The sequence below is a fragment of the Cygnus olor genome, chromosome 13 (assembly GCF_009769625.2).
Source record: "Cygnus olor isolate bCygOlo1 chromosome 13, bCygOlo1.pri.v2, whole genome shotgun sequence".
NCBI classification, from domain to species: Eukaryota; Metazoa; Chordata; class Aves; order Anseriformes; family Anatidae; genus Cygnus; species Cygnus olor.
The window spans coordinates 16,416,028-16,435,824 of record NC_049181.1 but is presented as its reverse complement, the minus strand read 5'-3'; the positions used below and the strand labels follow the sequence as shown (position 1 = coordinate 16,435,824).

Below are 19,797 nucleotides of genomic sequence, written 5' to 3'. Positions count from 1 at the left end.
TCTTGACTGAAAACAGAATAATATGGGGGTCATCAGGAGATGACTTTGCCTTTATTATATAGGGAGAGAAAAAAAAAAAAAAAAGAAGGGAAAACTGCCAACAGCTCCAGTTGAACGGCTATATTTGGGAGCTCTAGATGCTTAGTCACACAGACGAACTGCCAGCTGGTGACACGCAGCTGCTGGCCCACAATGCGAGCCATTGGGACGCTATAATAAGCTGTCCTTCAGCCTCACCATGTGGTTCCTGGGAGGGAGAACTTCAAACAGATGAATGATAAATGCAACTTTGGCTGACCTGGCACAGAACCAGCCTCTGCGATGTCCAGCTTAGCTAGAAGGATGCCATTACCCCGAAGGTGCCTGCTTTTTCAGCTGGGAAGCTTGGGTTATGGAATACCTTCCACGTTTACCAAATCTAGGTCTCTCTTCTTCCAAGAGCTCCTCGATGACTCACTTCTCTGGGTTTCCCTCTCTCATTTTTAAGGCCAGGAGGAATGGGAACAGGCTGGTTCCCAGGTTGTAGGACAGTTGAAGGGCAAATAAAAATACAAACTATCACGGAATAACGCAGAATATTTTCCATATTGCTTTTCACGTTTATCTGCTTGTCTCAGAACAGCTACAAAAAATAAAAAATAAATAAAAGATGTGGACCTGCCCACAAGGCCAGGCTCTTCTTTTTGATGCTGGCTGCAGCGCGAGCAGTGCCGAGTGACTGCTGCAAGGCAGCTGTGCTGGGACCTTTGCCCTGCTGCACGCTGCAGGCTGCCTGCAAGCCAGACTCTCCTCGCACACCCACTGCTCTGTGAAATCAGTCAGTGGATGATTTATGTGAACAACTTCCAGCCCTGGGGTTGCTGTTGGCTGCAGCTACTGTCGTGAATATTCCCCGTCCTCTGTGTGCTGGTTCATCACTTTGCCTAAGTCACGTGCTTCTGAGAAGCTGAAGCAGCACATTTCTGCACAGGCACCTGTAAAACCACAGGGAGAATTACTGAATGCATGGAATTCCCAAGCATCCTCCTCTCTCCAGTTTGTGCATTTTGATGTTTGGTTTCCAGCAAAGGGGAGACTGCAGATTTACAGACACCATGCAGCAAGCGCCAGCTAGAAGGCTGCTGCATATTTTTTCCAGTAAATTTACTTCTGTTACATAAAACAATGTCATCTTCCTCCTGCTCATCCCATCAGGTTTGCTCAGAGAAGGGATAGCTGACTGATGAGCAGATGTTGGAGAGTGTTTTGTTCAATGAATACCTAAAAATAGCTGTCAAACCGTCTCCCTTTAAAGTACATTTCCATGTAGTCCCTGAGGTATAGGCCAAAGTTGGAAAGTATCTGCAGGAGGTTAAGTGCTAAGTTTTCTCCACCCCAGAACAGGTTTAGAGACAGTCAGGAGAAGTGGCCAATCCTTCCGTCCATCCTTCTCCTCGTCCTGCTGAGAACACGGTGAAATGCTCTCAGCAAGAATGCTCTCAGCATGAGGAGATGAGAGCTGCTGCAGGCTCTAAGTTAAAAGGCAGTGGTGGTGATACTCCTGTTTCCTTCCGTCTCTGAGCCACGCTGGGGATTCCCTGTCCTGTAGACTACCCTCCAGGTTGGACCACTACCATTTGGGCTATCAAAATCCTGATCTCCTGAGCAGTGCTCACAGCATCCAGGCAAGCGTTGTGCCAATACACACACACCAGGAGTAAGCCCAAGAACAAAGTCGAGGCTGTTTGAATTAAAAAAGCAAACCAAAGCCATGTCTGCTCCCAGGCAGTCAGGGCTCTAAAACACTGGCCAACAGCAAGGACTGAACATCAGGCACAGATCCGTGCATCAGTCCTGCTCCTCTCCTGTTCCCCACCAGCACCACCCATTTTTTGGATGCAGACTGTGATTGCCCTGGGACCCGCCTAAAATGTATAATGAAGTCCATCAGGAACACAAGCTGGTTCCTCAGAAGGGCACAGAAGAAGCCAACCCCGAAACAGAAAAACAAAGTGTGTACAGAGCACATCCCCAAGGATGAGCCTAGCAAACGCCACCAGATCACATGAAAACTTGTCCCGCCAGCTCTGCACAACAGATTCAGTCTGAACAGCTAAGATGCAGTGAGGATGTTTGCTCCTCAGCATTCAGAGCTGTCCTGGCACCAGAGCAAAGCTTAGGTGGAATCCAGACAACGTTATTGAAAAATAAATTCAAAGTGAAATTAGGTGGAAAAGAGCAAAAACACAGCAATGGAAGTTGGCTGCCCTTTCTCCCCTCCCAACCCCAAATTACTCATAATACAGAGGTTTCCTTTGATCTCCCAACTGCTTCTCTGTTCCCATCCCTTAAATTAAGGCTCATCTCCTAATCCATGTCCTGGTCCCAGTCTGCTGCTCCCCAAAGCGCAGCACCCTGCTCTTCGTCCCGCCCCCCACACGCTGCAGCTCAAAGCACCTTCTGGGGCTTCATCAAGCTGCCTGCCCTGTCCGGGCACCTCGCTGCTCTGCCGGCATCACCCCACGTTACAGACAGACCCAGTGCCCCCAGGACCAAAGCCCCGGGGCAGGGGACGTATTTTCGTGCCTGGGGATGGCCACATGTACCTATGGTGCTTTACTGGAGAGGCGGCGAGCAGCGCTGTGCCAGTAAGGCTGGCTGCTGCTCACCATTATGAAAGCCTAGTTTTCAGTAGCTGATTATTTTTCTAACCTCTAACTGCTAAGCCTGAATTTCCTAGTGCTGGATGTTTCCCTAAGGCTAAATTCTTTTTTTCTTCCTTTTCCCCTTGGTGATATTTCAGAATAATGATCCGTCAGCTCCCGATAACGCAGTCCGGGGAACGCTCAGCATTTTGCCCCTAATAAAAATCTTCACAAACCCGTTCCACCGAGCAGCAGCCAGCCCTTCACACTCAAACAAGGGCACAGCAGCAGCTGTTGGTGTTGTATGGCTTTGCTGAGCGGGGGGATTCCCCCAGCCTCTGAGCCAGCTCCATCGTGCAGGTAATTTTCATTCTGGTGCTGGCTGGCTTGTGAGCTCCTGACTCGGCAGGGCTAGTGCCATGGGTGTTATAAATAATAACACGGTGTATAAGAATATAACAGCAGGTACTCGGTACACGTCCTACAACAGAGAAGAGCTATCAGAGGGCTCTTCATTACCTCACAGGGGCTATGGTCCTCCGACAACGACATCTTAAGGGTCACAATGAATAACAAGTCCTAATGCCAGTGAAACTCAGCAACAAGAGCAAAACTGCACTGCTGAACCCGACTCTGAATCAGGCTCAGCCCTCACCACCCATCCACATCTCCTGGAGCACTGGGAGCAGCTTGTGCCAGCCCAGGTCCCTCTGTCTCCCGTCCCCCTCTTGTGCACAAACAGGAGCAGTCACACCAAGCTGTGCCGAAACGCGGGCGTGTCTGAGCTGTCCCCAAGCCTTCTAGAGGCTCACGGATTGCTCCGAGGAAAACTGAGCAAAATGAGCCTCTCTCCAGCAAGGGACTGCCCATCTTTCTGCAGAGGAGAATGCCCATTTCGGCCCTCCTCCTTTTTTAAGCGAGGCAGCTGAATCATTTCCTGATGCTCTACCTGGCGATAAGATTTATCCCTCAATACCCTTTTGTATCCCACAGATCTCTTCCACATATTGGGCATATCGTTAGGTGCTGTAAATCAGTGTTACTCCGCGGATGTCACTGAAACTATACCTATCTGCACCTCCGGAGAAGCTGATTTAGCAGCAGCCCGGTGACATGACTGGCAAATGCAAGTTCAGATTTATTTTGTTGTTCAACAGAAAAGTGCAAATGCAGGAAAAGAAACACCATGTGGAAAAGTTCCTGCAGTTCTTCCCTTCCTCAGTGCAAAGCCCTCAGACTGAAATAGCACACTGAAATTAAGCTCATTTGTTTCCAGATTGAAATCCCAAGATTCTTCCATATTTGAACAGCATCACAGAGGCTTTTTTGGATGGCTGCTTTGCCTTGTCAATAGAAAAGTGGCAAGTACGAAGGGAGGATGAAGACATTTTCTAAGCAGTATTCACAAAGGGCTTCAGCACATTGGAAGACTGAGCCCAGGCTCACAGACCGCTAAACACTCCGAGGGATGAGCTGAAAGCCCTGGTCCTTGATTTTAGTGCTAAGGAACTTCTGCCTCTCCGTAAGAAGGATGCCCTCTATGCACAGCGCCCAAGCCATCCCGCAGCACACTCCGGCAGAGCTGTGCGGTCCCCTTCCCAAACACCCCACACACTTCAGGCACAGCTCGGGGCTCCGAGGCTGCAGGCCAGTCAGGAACTGGGGGAGTTAATTGTACGTAATGAGGAAGAACCAAGTGGAGGATGTGAGGGGGCAGTCATCAACGTGCATTTGCTTGCAGTTCCCCTTACACTATGCAAATGTAATGTACCTCATTTCCCACAGTGAAAACTTTCTGCTCACTGGAAGAGAAGGCAAATGGAAGCCATCCTGAGCAAGGGGAAATTGTGAACCCAATGTGAAAGACACAGGTGGAATGGCTAACTGATTGGTTTAATTACAACCTAATTTCCTTAACCACAAGTTCAAAAGTAGACAGCGAAGGGTTTTAATTAAGAGAAATGCTTGAAAGATCTCAACCTCATAATTTTTCAGTCAAAGTGGTACAGAAAAAAAGATCAGAAAATTGTATTTTTGGTTAATATGACCTAAAGCTAATTAGCAGATCCAGCAGAAAATACTCAGAAGTATCAATACTTATTGACGGATGCTGCTCCTCAATTACACACACTACTAATAAACACACTGCACCTTTTCCCCCATCACCCCAGGACAAACTCAGTCCTCAGCTCTCAACAGCCCATCACGTGTCCTGCGGTGTCCCCAGCGCCACAACCCCACGTACCTCGCAGATGTCCTTGAGGTGCTTGATGTAGTGGCGCTCCGTGTTCATGATCTCGTTGATGACGTTGGCTCTCATCTGGTCTCGGTTTTGGACGGTCCGGCCGAGACAGAGGCAGTCGGAGTTTGGATCCAAGTGGCCATTCTGCACATCGCTGGTTCCCTCCTCCACGCCATCTTCTTGATTCACCCAGAGCTGTGAGGAGGAGAGGGGAAAGTAACAAACTTAATCATAAATCCATCAGGAAGCCAGCAAACGAAGACAGGCTGGGTCATGGTAATCGTAATCGTATGATGATGTGATCGTGGCACGTAATCGTAGGATGATCTGACATTCTAAACTTCTACAATTACTCTATTACACAAAGCGGCAACCGGACTGCTGGATGCTGAACCAGGACGTGTTCCTGTGCACAGCAGACCAAGCTGCAGTTATCAGCCTGCAGTTATCAGCAGCAAGCACTGCCTTCCTCCATCCTCACGCAGCATCGTCCGGGGTCTGCTCTGTCGGGAAGAAACCTCTGGGAGGAGGGATAGGACCTTTCCAGATGACTGATTTATGAGATATGTGTGGGTCAGAAATCCGAACGAATCTGAACATCGGCTCAGGCTAACTGGGTTGCGGCACTGAGGTTTCTGCAAACTTCCCAGGCCAGGTTTTGTGAATGAGCATTGATTTTCATTTCACAGCAGCTTTCCCTATCATTTCACGTGAAGAGCCATTCTCGCTCAGGCAAATGCCCTGTCTCAGCATCCTGAGATTATGATCCCTAACCTGTGCTGAGATCAGACGGGGCCATTCCTTGGCAGAATAAACCTCCGAATGCGTGGAGGTCTGCGGGCAGGTTTGGACTGGGTGCCAAGCACACCCCTGGCCACTGAATCCTTCGAATCGCAGTGAATTGCTGAATGCAATGAAAAAAAGGATCTCTGCCTTTTCAGCACACTGAATTTCCATCGCCAAATAAAAACATACATTGAATTTGTAAACTAAAAGCTAGCGCTGACTCCTAGTCTGTCTTTGAGCGTAGCATATGGATCAAATGCTTCCCTTTGTTATCTTTTCCCCAAAATAAAATCTGCTTAAAGTGACTCTTACAAACTCAAATTGGGCTCAGCACAGTTTGTAAATGAACATTACATAAAGGCTAAAACACAGAAATAGTGCTGTCTTACAAATATCATCTCTGCTGTTATATAAATGAAACAAGTTTTCTTCTTGGCATTTAAAGACCAAAATACCAGAGACCTTGAAACATAAAAATGCATCTACCTGTAAACAGTGAAACCGTCCCCACAGACAGGCACAAAGAAAACCAGCTGCAGAGTTAGCCTGATCTTTTCTTCTTCTTTTCACTGTTAACAGTTTTTAGGAATTTCCCATTTTTCATCTTAATTCCCATTTTAAACACCTCTATTGTGTGCCTGTGCAGGCTGTGTTCCTGTAAATTAGTGAAGTGAAAAAAACCCTAGCCCTTCCCACGCTCCTTCCCTGTTTTCCTAACCAATTATTATGTTTTGCTAAGCCACATCTCCCCTTATTACAGCTCCCACATTTTGTCTTCCTACAGTGAGTTGCACAGGCCAAGAAGCCGAGGTGTTTGCAGAAAACACATCTCTAGCAGAATGTTAATGATGCCATTAATTTAGGGAAAAAAAAAAAAAGCCATAAAAAGGCTGACTGTTCACCCTGGTCATGTTTGTGCCGTGTCCAGGAGCTATCAGGGACTTTACACGAGGGGCGTGATGGCTGTTTCGGTGACAAGATGCCCTCTTGGCCAGCAGTGAGCAGGGTCCACGTCCTGCCTGCTCTGTCCACCTGGGACCTCCTCCTGCCTGTGGGACAGCCTCTCAACAACCCACAGCCTTTGTACCTTTCCCCAGGACAGCCCAGCCAGGCGTCAATTTAATGTCTCGTGTGACAGGGCAGAAGCACAGCACAGCGAATGCAGCTGGTTTTCCATGTCTGGATGTGCCCCAGGGGAAGAGGAACACCACGACACCGGGTGTGGAGGCACCCAGAGTGTCCTAAAAAAAAAAATCTTTGTAAAAGGGGAAAAAAGCTTGAAAGCATGAATCCTACAGGTTTTGAATCTCTAAGGCAAACAGCAAGCTTGCAAACGTGGACGATTTCTGAAAGCTGCAGAATTTGGTACGCCGTTTGGGTAGTGTAGGAGCACTCCCCGCTTCCACAGCTGGGAATCTCAGGAGTCCTGCTTTTCTCTTAATGAAATTTTTGCTCTTTCCTGCTAGTATTCGTGTTCCCAAAAGGAAAAAAATATACTGCTGCAGTCTAGATGACTCTCGTTTTGGATTAACAACAAATGAAACAACTTTACTGGGAAGGGAGGAAGCCCAATGTGCCTTCCACCTGTGCTCTCCAGCCCCAGCTGCAGAAAGGACTAATCCCACAGCGCTGTTCAAACACTCCGGCTTTTTGTCTTAACCTCTCAAGTTCTCCCCAGCTCAAGCAAGAATCCTTCTTGCAGGGGATTATTTGAAGTTTGGAGCGTGACTCACAACAGACGAGGCACATTCCCAGCTCTGCTGCTGACCTTGGGCCAATCGCTTCTATCGGCTGAGGCTTTCCTCATCTATAAATGGGGACGAGCTACCTTACCTGTGACATCTCAGGAATATTTTTGAGGTTTGTAGACTTTATGAAGGGGAGGCATAGGGAAGCTTTTGCATAGTTTGAAGCATGGACTTTAATGCATCACCGTGGGCTCGCCACACTCATCCATGAGCGACCGCTTGGCAGAGGGACCTTTGGCTGCTTTTACACCTTCAGCTTTGGGGTTTATGCAGCTCCCACATCCTCTCGTGCTTGCACCAAGGAGTAGCCGTGCTGTGTTTGGGCAAGGGAAAATTACACTGGGAGCATTGTGTCCTCTGTCCCCCCCAGGCCCCCAGCAGCCAGATCCTCTCTGCTTCACCGACCTGCTGGCTCAAACCCCTAGCTGCCGCGCTGCAGGCGACAGCAAGGGGCAGGAGGCAAACTGGGGGTGACACTATTTTTTCCCAGTAACTTAGTAAATGTCATATTGAGTCGATCTAGACCATACTGCTCAGGTTCCTATTTTAGCTCAGTGCACAGTCGCCAGTAGGCAGGGGGCTTGTTGGCTGGGATTTAGCCACATGCAGCTCTCCTCCTGAAATGCCTGACCCTCCTCTGGTGCGAGCAGCAGCTGAGATGCCACTAATGGAGCAAAGTCTCTCCTCTCTCCTAGCTATTTTCCAACGTGTGCTGGACACCAAGGCGCAGATTTACCTGCCTCCCAGTGAAAATGGGTCTGTTTTATAAAAGGAACTTCAAAACTCTAGTTTTCCCTCAGTCTCACCTCATCTGCTCACTCTTCCCTGCTCCAGAGGGGTGGCTTCCCCCCCTCCCATGGAGAGGAGGTGGGGATTCAGTTCCCTGGCAGCCTGTCACCTCACTTAGATCTCAAGAAGCCTCTCCAGGCTCCTGTCCTCCCCTCCTCAGCAATTAGGGGCAGTGGCTTGGAGCAGGGGGATACCAGCCTGGATTACTGCATTCAACAGCACCTATTTTTTAGGGAAAAAATAGTGAAAATAACAGCTGTTGAGCAAGCATCAACAACCCTACAATCACAAATCAGCCTTCAGTGCCTTTTTTAACACCTCTGCAATGCAAAAAAGCACAGTCTCTGAAATAACACAGCACTGTGCAGGCCTCCCCCACACTGCTGAAGAGGTTCAACGTGGAAAAAAAAAAACAAGAACGCTGCCAGGAGAACCATTTCAAACTCTCCGTATTGAGAATTAATTAAAAGGAACCAACAAAAAGTGCAGGAAAAAATTAAGTTGCATAATGCCAGTCCTAAGTGGTATTTCACACGGAAAGGCCACCCGATGTGTGGGGAAGAACAGGCTTATCACGAGGCTCACAGTCCCCAATTGAAAACGCAACCCTGATTAGGAAGTCATGCCCAGGAGCAATTGGCAGAGGCAGATAAAAGTAAAATAGTCAAATAAAAAAAGCCCCGTTTGCCTAAGGACTCAGTTCCAGGAGCCAGGGACAGCTGATCACTTCATTGTGCTGGTTAATATTATATATGATTTATATAAAATCTGTAGGAATGTGATTTATCAATTTGCAGCTATACCTAAATGGTGCAGAAAATCACCAAACGGCACCGTTCCCACATTAGCTGACCTGTAATTACTATACATTTAGACTGCTGAACGCACACACTGTATAGAGAGGACATTTTACTTGAATAGGCACTGAGGGCTGATAGTCTCATAATAATCAGAAAGCATGATAAAACAAACATTTTACCAGCCATCTGGATTATTAGTCTCCTTCCGCTGGAGATTCACAAGGACAGAACTAGCAGATAATGTGCCATCCTGGATTCTAGCTCACAATTAAGTAATGTGGCAGATTAATGATACAGGCAGATCCTTCCAGAGAGCTGTTACCGATCCATGGCATCTCTGCTCACCAGTGACTTCCACAACAAATACCAGTGCACACAGCCCAGCCTTAACCACAGCCTGGTACTGAATGGTGGCGTTACGGTGTTGTAAATCCTACAACTGGAAGGGACTGTATGAGACTGCAGCGACCCTACAGAAATAAGGACTATCTCACCCACCTTGTCACGCTGCCCTGGCTCAGTAGAGCTGCTGTGCTTTGCCCTCTCTCCTTCCTTCCATGAGCTGGTGCTGTGCCCTTGTTTTCAGCCATGCGTGCTGTACTTACTATATGCATGCTCTGTTGGGTTCTACACAGGATTAGCAATTTCACTTGCTCGTTTATAACAAAGTGAAGCTGTGGTGCAGAGCTTTGCACAGGTCAAACAACGGTGAACATCAATCTGCACATCACCCCAGTGGTCGGAGCACGGCCTCTCCGGGCTGTTAGGGAAAAGCAGCCTTCTCCCTGCATCCCTCCCAGGATGAGGAATAGGACTCTTGGCACCAGAAGGAAAGGCAGCTGAAGCCAGAGTTCTTTTCCCTCCTGTGGTGCTACTGCTGTTCTTCCTCTGCAGTCTGGCTCTAGCCTCACTGCCCTTTGCCTCCCTGCAGCTCACGAGCTCTTTGGTACCTTCTCTTTCCCTCCTGCAACTCTCCAGCTTCAGCAAATCCACTTCAGCTCTTCCTCTTCCCCCTTAAACTCTCCATTGCCAGCCTCAGAAGTTCCCTTTATGCAAAGGGAAGAAATATCTTTCACTCATTTCTGGAAAAGGAAAAAGCAAAAGACTCTACATGGACAGCTTCAGGCTCCGTGCCCCTGAAAAACAGCTTGTGTGTGGAAGGGCCCTGGTGCCTGCCTGTGAACCTCCGGGGACCTAACAGATGCTGAGCTGTCTGAGTGGTGTTCGTTGCCATGCTAATGGCAGCTGCAATTAGCACAGGCAGTGTTTGGAAGCTAAAATGCTACTTGACTTTATGAAAAAAAACACGCAATTTGTCTGCAGCGCATCCTGTCGCTGCGGAGCGCTGCTCACGCTGTGCGTGATACCTCTACCAGAAGCTATTTTTGTGCTGGATTTGCCACAGGAGAATAAAACCTCCTTTACAAGGCACTGACTCTGCAGCAGACACTGCAGCACATACCAGTTTATTTGTGCAACAGGTGAACGCCATCCTCTTTTCCCTGGGAAACCTCACCTAGGTGCCACTTGCTAAGGAAATGCTAACACGACGACTGCAGCGGGCTGCAAAGCAGGGCAGCGACGTGCGGCTCTATCAAGAGACCTGCACACACAGCAAGGCTGATTTTAGGCGGGGGGAAACACCTGCAAGAGAGAGTCACAGCCCCTAAGAACAAAAGCCAAACCACCTGCCAAATAAAGAAGACTTGGGTGTAGAGCGTCCTAAAAAGTGCCTTAAAAGCTTACACCAATTTATCCAGCACTTCTCCTTGAGCAGTACAAAATGAAGTGGGTCAAAGGCAGCTTTACAGCAGGAAAATCAATCTAAAATTACAACACTTAAGGAAACCTAAGCAATGGCGAGGGCAAAGATGGAGCCTTGCTGCACTCCTGCACTTCTCCCTCGTAAGGGACCACAAGGAATTACACTCCATGGCAGGACTGCTGCCCCTCAGTTCACAACATCTCAGCAGTCACGAGGCACTCCAAGAAGCTGCAGTAAAACCTCCTCAACCCCACATTTGCTCTTTAGCTTAGCTCGGTAAATATAGGGAAGAGTCACCACTGTTGAAGTGCGAGGAAATATATTCTGGAAACTCAGCCTGCCTCTTGCAGGCTCTTGCCTCTTGCAAAGAGATTAAGGGGAGCTTTATAACAAAATAAATCCCCTTCTCTGTCCAGGATAGATGTATTCTGCTGTGTCTGTCTCCAGGGAAAGATTTCACAGCAGTTAGAATCAGTAAGGTTTCAGTTTTAGGTTTTATTGGCAGTGGAAATATGTCAGGACCCAAACAGGATGCCCTCTCATTTTGTGTGTTTGAAGTGTTCAAATCTCACCCCAGCCATTTTGGAGACATGATGTTGGGTTCTGCAACCAAAGCTTTGTTTTGAAACTTAATTTTCTGAAGGAGACCTTGAGGTACAGCAATTGATTGATCCATTTGCAGTACTGGGATATTATTCTGCGCTGTGAATTCCTCTCCATAAATCCTAAGCCTATTTTTTGAGCTTACACGTGGACGTAGTAGTATGCAAAACCACGTCTGCCCCACATCACGTGAAGACAGCCCAAGGGTGCACCATCCAAAAAGAAGAAAAGAGCAACAAGTAATATCACTGCTACAAGCATATGAAATCGTGTTTAAACTTCCCACTGCGTTTTCCAGCTGCACCTCCTACCCTCTCAGCCCCCTAAAAGCAGACAGGACATTCAGGACATTCACCATTGCTTACTAAGCTCCAGACATTACTTCTCTTATGTTTTGCTTTTTCTCTTTCCGGAAAAGCATTGCTTTATCATCCAGTTTCTCCTTTAAAGCTCCTGTGCTCCCAAAGCTTTACAGCTTCCCTCTCTCCTCCTTTCTCCTAGCCAAGTCTCCAGCTACTAAGAGGATAACTGCAGGCCATGTGCACAGAGACAACAACTCCCATAGGTGCAGGCGATTCAAACGCAGCGTTTGTTTGCAGCCCCCCGCCCCCAAGGCCTGCATACAAAAGAAGCCAAGGGAATCAGCAGGTTACTGTTTTCCTCTGCACATGCAAATGTGAATTTTGCCTGCTATGAGATTTTGTGAGTGCCAAATCCTGTGCCAAAGATTTTCATATGATCTGGCTGGAGAGCAAGAAGCGTCAGACATTTCATTGCAAACTAGGCTTTCCAGCTCGGTTTTGTAAGCAGAAGTGATCCAAATGACTTTTAGAGGAATCTGGCTTTGCAGTGATCTTCTTCTCCACGTTCTTACCTATGAGTGACCTGTAGTCTAAAACATCCTGAAATTAATCCTGCTTGGTTTTATACCCATCTGGTCTGTCCTGTCATTCCTTACTCTAGCTGCATTTGATCCTCTGCTATGCAACGTGCTGTTCCCTTTTCCTCCTGCTCTTGCATAAATGAAATAGAGTTATAAAGGAAAGCAAATATTTTTCTTATGCAAGTAAAACTAGAGCCACCCAGCTTAAATCAGGCAGTTTTCTGTTACCATGTCAAAAAAACAGAACTCGAAGTACAACAGAAAAAAAGCAGCCTCCTCATTATGATCAGTTCAATAAGAAATACAAGAAAAAAATGGAGGGGAAAGCAAAGAGAGAATGTTTCAGGTTAAACAGTCCGTGACAGGACCCTGAAGGAGCATAAACCTGGTCCTGCAAGCAGAAGGGGGGTTACGGGTACCTGCCCTAAAGACCCCACAGCTTTGCAGGCATCCGGCTCAAATCTCTCTCTTTGTAAGTAAAGTGGAAGGAGGGGGAAGGAACATGCAAGAATAGAAATGAAGAGGCAAGTGAGCGACCTCCACCAGCGGAGGAGAGAACATGACAGCCCAAACGCAGTCGTTTTCTCAGCACAGGACAGCCAGCAAGTGGAGCACTGCATGGAGAAGGCAGCTCTGTTCTGCAAACCCAAGTGGCAAATTTTCCCCTCCAGCCTCCCCTGCAGAGCTGCAAACAAATTGTGCCAGAACTCCGCTTGCGTATTTTTTGAAATGCCTGGTACTTATTTTTAAATATTAATTACCATTTGTGACAACAGAAACAGGCCGTTTTCCCCTTTGGGAGCACATCACTCAGTCCCAGGGCAGGTGTCTGGTCACAGCCCGCGCTGAACCAGAGCCTCACAGACGGAATAACTGTGTGATGGACGGGCTGATTTTGTTGGAGTAAAGTCAGGCTGTGGGGTTGCGATGTTAGACAAAATGGGCAAGAAACCTGCCTGGAAAGGCCATCGTGATCCTGAGCACCATGGTTCATTCCAAGATGTTTTTCAGACATTTTTCTCTGCTTACCACAGTCTCAGATTCATTGACTCCTCTCCTTTGTTTTTTCCAGCTTCCAAAATCACCCTCCCAGTGCAGGGAGAGATGGAAAGTTCAGCCAAGCCAAGTGATCCATGGGTTTGGGCCTTAGAGTAAATGCACTTGTTTGTTTAGTTGTTGTTTTGTGATTTTTTTTATTTTTTTTATTTTTTAGAAAGCTGTGCAGTGCAAAACAAGGCTGTTATTAAATCTACCATGAGCAGTACACTTATGACACTGCACAAAAATGGATATTAAATCTTTTCCCCTGAATCACAAACAAAACAGCCCTGGCAAATGCTCTGAAAAGTTAAACTGGCCCAGAATACTTCAGTCTCCAAATCAAGCAAAAATAATCAGGCAGATTTTTTTAAGGCAGCTTTTCCAGCGAGGAACACAGATGCGATGTGCTTGCAACACCCATGAGAATATTTTCCCCAATGAGATTATCGTCTTGATCACACCTCATACAAATCCATTTACCAAGCTCATTATCTCCACTGGGTGCAGGGTCAGACTCGCAGTGTCCTGTTCAACAAAATACTGAAGACTATTTGTTATTCTGGGGGTTGTGCTAAGCTTTTTCATTCAGGGAGCCCAGGCTCCAGTTTCAATCCCTCACCTCTTGTTGCTCTCAGCACTGGCCAGACCTAGGAGGGACAGGAGAGCTGCATAACAAGCACCATGGGGGAAAACAAAATTGTGCACTGGGGATCGGAAGAATGCAGAAGCAAGCAAAGATCTGCGTCCCTTCATCAGTGGTCATTATACATCACTAGGAAACACCAGGTCATAGATTTTTAACTCCATTTTCCTAATCCTTATGGCTATTTCCCAGATGATGAGATATAATCAAACAGGGATCTTGATGATGCAGGATTGCCCAAGAGAGGACGGATTCAGACGGAGGGTAAGACAGGCAGAGATCCAAAGGAAACACGGTGTCTCTTTAAGATGCGGCATCGTCTTCGTTGTGCGTTTCGGAGAACAGTCTTCCCCTCAATGGAGCTTGTCAAATTGCCCAGGAGGCTCAAAGCAAAGATTCATCTTTCAGACGATTTCACAAGGCAAAAGAAATCTTCATTTTTGAACCATATCTCCTAAGCTCCTAAAGGAATTAAATCTCTATTGAACCTTCTGTAGAAGGGAGAGGAAAAGGAGGTGCACAAGGTCCATGGTGATGTCTTGACTCCCCAGGGAAGCTTGGGAGAGCCCTAATAATGTTGCGGGAGCTGACAACACCAAAAAGGGCATCTTCTTGTGCTTTTGCTTTCTTAAGACATGCTGAGTGAAAAAATAAAATGAAAAATTAAGCGCTTGCATCCTTATTTGGGAAAGGCCAGATCGCCACTGGAGATGGCTGGGTACAGCAAAACCTGCTTCAGTAGAAAAAGAGACAAGCCGAATTATTCCCTGCCCCCTTAAAAGAATAACCAGAACTGGTCATAGACTAATTAGCAAAGACATTTTACATTCAAAACTGCTGAGGAATCAGAACACAGCATTGCTTGTGGAAAGCGGGGGGGGGGGGGGGCTGACACCTCCCTTCAAGCTCTCCTCAATGCAGGTCGCCCATAGCCCCCCAAAATCACCTACTCACAGCCTGCACAATACTTAACTGGTTTTCCAAGAAGAAATGCTTCAGGAAAGAGGCTACAGCATGTTCAGACACACAAGCAAAGGCGTTCCGCATCCCAAAAGCATAAAGAAGAGCCAACACCTGTTCAAGCCTCCCTCTACCCCAACCTCACTTCTTCCAAAGCCTTCTTTGTTCCCCATTTTTCACACAGAAAACACAGACATGGAAAATAAGCATCAACGGTAACAAAGACAAAAAGCAGTTCGGATCATTGACCATTTCAAGCAACGACGGCAGCAAACCACCGAAGCAGTAAGAAAAAGAGTTATTCACCCTTACAAAACTGGCGGGAAACCATCCTTCTTCATCATCAATCTGACCCCACCACCAGTCCTTGTTGGAAGCATCAAGAACCTTGATAACGTCTCCTGCTTTAAATGCCAACTCCCGGTTGGCCATGGTGACGTGATCCCATACTGCCTCAGCACGTACAGTAGAACCACCACTGATCAGCTGTGAAAAGAGAAAACCAACAGTCAATACAGGCTCGGTTTCCCAAAACATGCACATGCACAGAAGCAGCAGCACAGAAGAGAAGCGCTCAGCCAGAGTAAAACTTTTCCTCCGTTCCGATCCGCAACAATTTCACCATCACATGAAGGAATAACAAGATATAAATCAGATACAATCGCTCCTCAGAGCACCGCACTGCTCCTGACCATGCCACACAAGCGAGCATGTGTGCAGATGCTCAGCGACTCTCGGGTCTTGGCCCTAAACATATAAAAAGCAACGCCGGAGCCGCAGTTATGAACACAAGCACCTATTATCACGGTACGTGGCTTTCAGGTACAAGTCAGCCCCAAACCAGATCAATGGTGTCCTGCAAAGGAGTTTTAGTTGCAGTGCAAGTTGGCTCAGGGAAAGGGTACAATCACAGCTTGAGGCCCTGGAGGCTTTTCATGCAAAATCAGGCAAAGCTTTCAAATATATTTAGAATGCCTTTTTTTTTAAAAAAAAAAAAAAAAAAAAAAAAGGAAGTTTAGTATTCACCTAGTGCTGGTGATGCACTGACCCCCCTTGCTTTTGACATCCTCAAGCTGCCGGCAGAGCAGGGGGCACAGCGGCACCCTGCTGGCCTGCAGCAGGCCGAAGGCAGCCCACCAGACCGGTGTGCTCCGTCTGGTGTCCACATCTACCCAACACGGTCACTCCAGAGCTGGCCAGTGGCACGGTGATGACCTAACCAGCTCCCGTTTTCATTACGAGCCACCCAGTTTTATAGAAACTCCTGCATAATGCTTGCAGGAAGGACACATCTGAACACTGGTGCTTGTGCATTCACCAGATAAATCATCCATCCATGCCTGGGACACCCGCTGCTCCTCAGAATGATCGTTGTTTCTTTTTTAACAGAATAATAAATTGTGTTTACGTTTCATCCACTGCAGGAATTCTGCACCGAACGGTCAGACTGCCCGAGCAAATCCAGACTTTACCCACACGCTTATTGGCTTGTCAGAGCCATCCTGAACCACGTTCATTAATTCTGCCGCCTGAGATGCACCCGATGTGCGCTTGGGCTCGCCTCCAAAGCAGAATTTCAACTCACAAAGAGCGAGCTCGGCTCTGCGACCATCACAGCCCTTCCACATGGCAAGACTTTAACAGGCACGGAGATCCTTTCAATTTAGGCAAGCAACACAAAGCATAAAAACAATAACCCGTCACAGCAGTTATGTAAGCGTAGAAGCACTGGGAATGGTTAGAAAGCTCTTAACGGCACTTTTGTAAGTTTAGCTTATAAAAATGCCTGTTAACAACTACCTGCACAGTAAGAACTTGCAGTAAACCTTTTGGCACTGCTGCAGGGCTCTCAGCATAAACGTGTAAGAGCATTGAAGTCCCTATGGGCAATTCAGTCAACAGATTAAAGGACCTGATTTACAGTTTTCCTTGAACTGATGTTTCCTTTAAGGAATCAAGCTTCTTAGGTTTGTGACAATTGCAGTTTCAGCTCTTCAATTATTAGAGTCAGCTTACATAAAAAAGCAATATCTAAGAGAGACAAACTTGACGCTTGGTGCCTTTCATCCTCAAAAGCCAAGATTTATCTAGTCAGCAGATTTCTCTCGTCTCAGCAGTAAGGTAAAACAATGTTCTTCCTACCTCCATTTTGACAAATTATCATTTCAAATTCAAATTGAGCTGCAAACAAAACATGGCTTCTCCACATATCATAAAGGACTTGCTACATACAAGCCTTACAAGATCACCGGATAACAAGACAGAAAACAAAAGCACAGGTTAAGAACAAGCTCTCACTTTGGAGTCAAGCAATGGACAGGATGTGTTGAACTTATTGCAGAAGGCATCTAATGTATTTGTGGGGATTCATCTCGTGTTTGATACAGTGGTAGCTGAAGTCAGACACTGTAGGACCCTCAGTTCACCCCAGCCCTGGGCCCTCAGGTAGCAGAAGGGCAGCTGCATCTGAAAAAATAAGTTACCAAGATTGATTTCTGTTTCCAATGCAACAACCCAACATGCAACCCAGGCAGCGATGTGTTTCGGTGCTTCCTTAGAGCCTTGCATTGCTCTGCATCAAGGTTTCCAGACACCTCCGTAAGGATGAACCAGATAAAAGCAAAGAAACCCAAGAGAGATCTGGGAGGAATGACAGACCTCACAAAAAAAACCCTCTTGATATGTTCAAGGCCTGTTAACAATCACCCGTTCCTGCACCAGGACTGAGCTCTTCTCCTTCACCAGCATTTCCCTTTTGCCACATTTACACAGCCGCTAACCCCGAACAAGCCTTTGGTTTCCCAGGTTAAGCCAGCTTTGCTCCTTCGGCCTTGGCTTACCGGGGGGCTTCCTTCCCCCAGCATTTCACCATCCCTTCAAGGCATCTAGACTACATCTTTCTTGAATATAGATGACCAGACCTGTAAATGCTATTCCCAAAGAGACCTTACCAGAGATCTGTGAAACATCATGAAGCATTTCCCTTACTGTGTCACAGAAATCTTCCTGCAAGACTCCACACCTCCCTCAGGAGCTCACTGTGATCCTGCACTCAGCTCATCTGACTAGATAAGATACAGTGCATTCTCTTTATCTAGAAAATCAGTTGTCTTAGCAAAAAGTAAATGAGGTTGGCCTGACAGTCATTCCCTTCGTTAATGCCACTGGGTATTTTAGTCCATTTTTCACTGAGGATGAACCGGGAACAGAGCTATTATGCAGAAGCCGCATTTCTGCTTTTTCTGCTACATTTCACACAGACTTCGCTGCCACTTAACACACAGGCAGATCTGGGCACGAGCTGCCACCAAAACGTCACTGAAACCAAACTTCAGAGGGATTTGAGAGCCTCCTAGCCTACTTTACAAAGCGCATTTCCAAGCCTCATGCACAAAATCTGGGCTCAGAGAAGTGCAGTGGCCAGCGGCAGGGCTGGGAAAGCCAGGGAGCGGGCTTGGCCGGTGCCTGTGGTCAGCACAGGTCCGAAGGGGACATCGGGAGCTGAAGTGGCTTTGCAAGGAGTTTCTTGACACAAAGAGAAAAAGGCTGAAAGCTCTTTGTTTTCTCTTCCTGGTGTCACTGGAGAAGAAAGGCACCTTCAGCTGCTCCCCTCCAGCCCCGGTCTGTGTCCTCAGCCCAGCAAAGGGATGCGCTTGCCAGGGAGCTGGCGAGCAAGCCTCACCCTTCCAAAACACAAAAACAGTTCAGCCTGCAGTAACAGGACAGCGTTGGGAAGGCAGAATTTGAATTCTGGCCATCACACGTGCTGGGTCCATTGAGAGAACGTCAGAGCCTAAAATTAAAAGGTCTGGTTTTTATTCTGCAAGGCATCTGGCTGCATCCATGGAGCCGTCTGGCTATTTCAGGGCAGGGTTACAGTGACAGAACCTGACATCTGCAGCAGCAAGAGAAGATGAACAAGAGAAAGGTCAGGACAAAATACTATGTATTTTCTGAGAAAATTCAACGTAGGAACTCTTCATTCCAGAAAATTCCTATCTCTTGGTTTCAAATCTAAGTCCTAACACTGTGGCCAGGCATACCCAGCCAAAGACGCTGCATGAGACTTATCTCCCATACTTTCAGACATCTACCATACAGCATCGGAGAGGGTAATCTGGGCTCCGTTATAATCAATGAAGAGAAAGAAACACATCTGGAGTGTGATTCATCTCAGCTCTTTCAGTTGTCTACCTTTGAGTGAGGTGAATCATGCCCTAGAAAAGACTGCTTCTCTCTGTCTAATTGGGTAATGCACAAGTTTACATTTCCAACACCTTAACATTCAGCCCGTCTACAATTTGGCCATTGCTAAAAAGTGGTGAGCAAAAACCGGATTAAATAATGACGATCGCCGTTGGAATAGCCAAAGACTTAAGTCACACTCCCCCAGCCACACCAGTTTCCCTTGCTGTTTGTGGCGAAGAAAAAACCCTCAGCGGGCAGGCGACCGAAGATCAACTGAAGGGATGTTCATGACGGACAGGAAGAAGGGAAAAAAGAGAACGCTGCAATTATATGCACAGCTGACACATTTCTGGAAGATACCCCAAGAACATGGGGTATTATTGCTGCATCACCAGGACCATATGCTTCAGCCTTTCCAGGGATTTTCACTACAGGTTTCCAAAGTGCTCTGCGGACCTCCAATAACTCAGCCACAAACCCTCACTCTGCAGAAGCTTATTTAAGATGCTCCTAACACTCATGTACAACAGGTGACTGCATTCACAATAGCAAACAAAGTCAGGGGAAAGGAATTAAATCACTCCCACTTAACGTCCACGTGGATTTTGCTTTCTCTTCCAGGCTGGTTTTATTTCTAGGGTGGAATGCGGCCACTGGAAATACTGAATTACATTAGAGATGCTGCCAAAATAAAATGACAACAACAACAGTAAAAAATAAAAAAT

General features: G+C 47.0%; 1 protein-coding gene across 13 annotated transcripts in view; it reads right to left on the bottom strand.

Annotated features, from left to right (window-relative positions):
- Positions 1–19,797, bottom strand: part of ARHGEF9 (Cdc42 guanine nucleotide exchange factor 9) — a 184,607-nt gene that overhangs the window by 46,756 nt on the left and 118,054 nt on the right. For all 13 annotated transcript variants that reach the window (XM_040571981.1, XM_040571980.1, XM_040571983.1 and 10 more), the window contains 2 exons: positions 15,191–15,370; positions 4,870–5,061 (listed from right to left, as the gene is read on the bottom strand). In XM_040571981.1, coding sequence (XP_040427915.1) covers positions 4,870–5,061; positions 15,191–15,370 — 372 coding nt within the window. The remainder of the gene's footprint in view (positions 1–4,869; positions 5,062–15,190; positions 15,371–19,797) is intronic.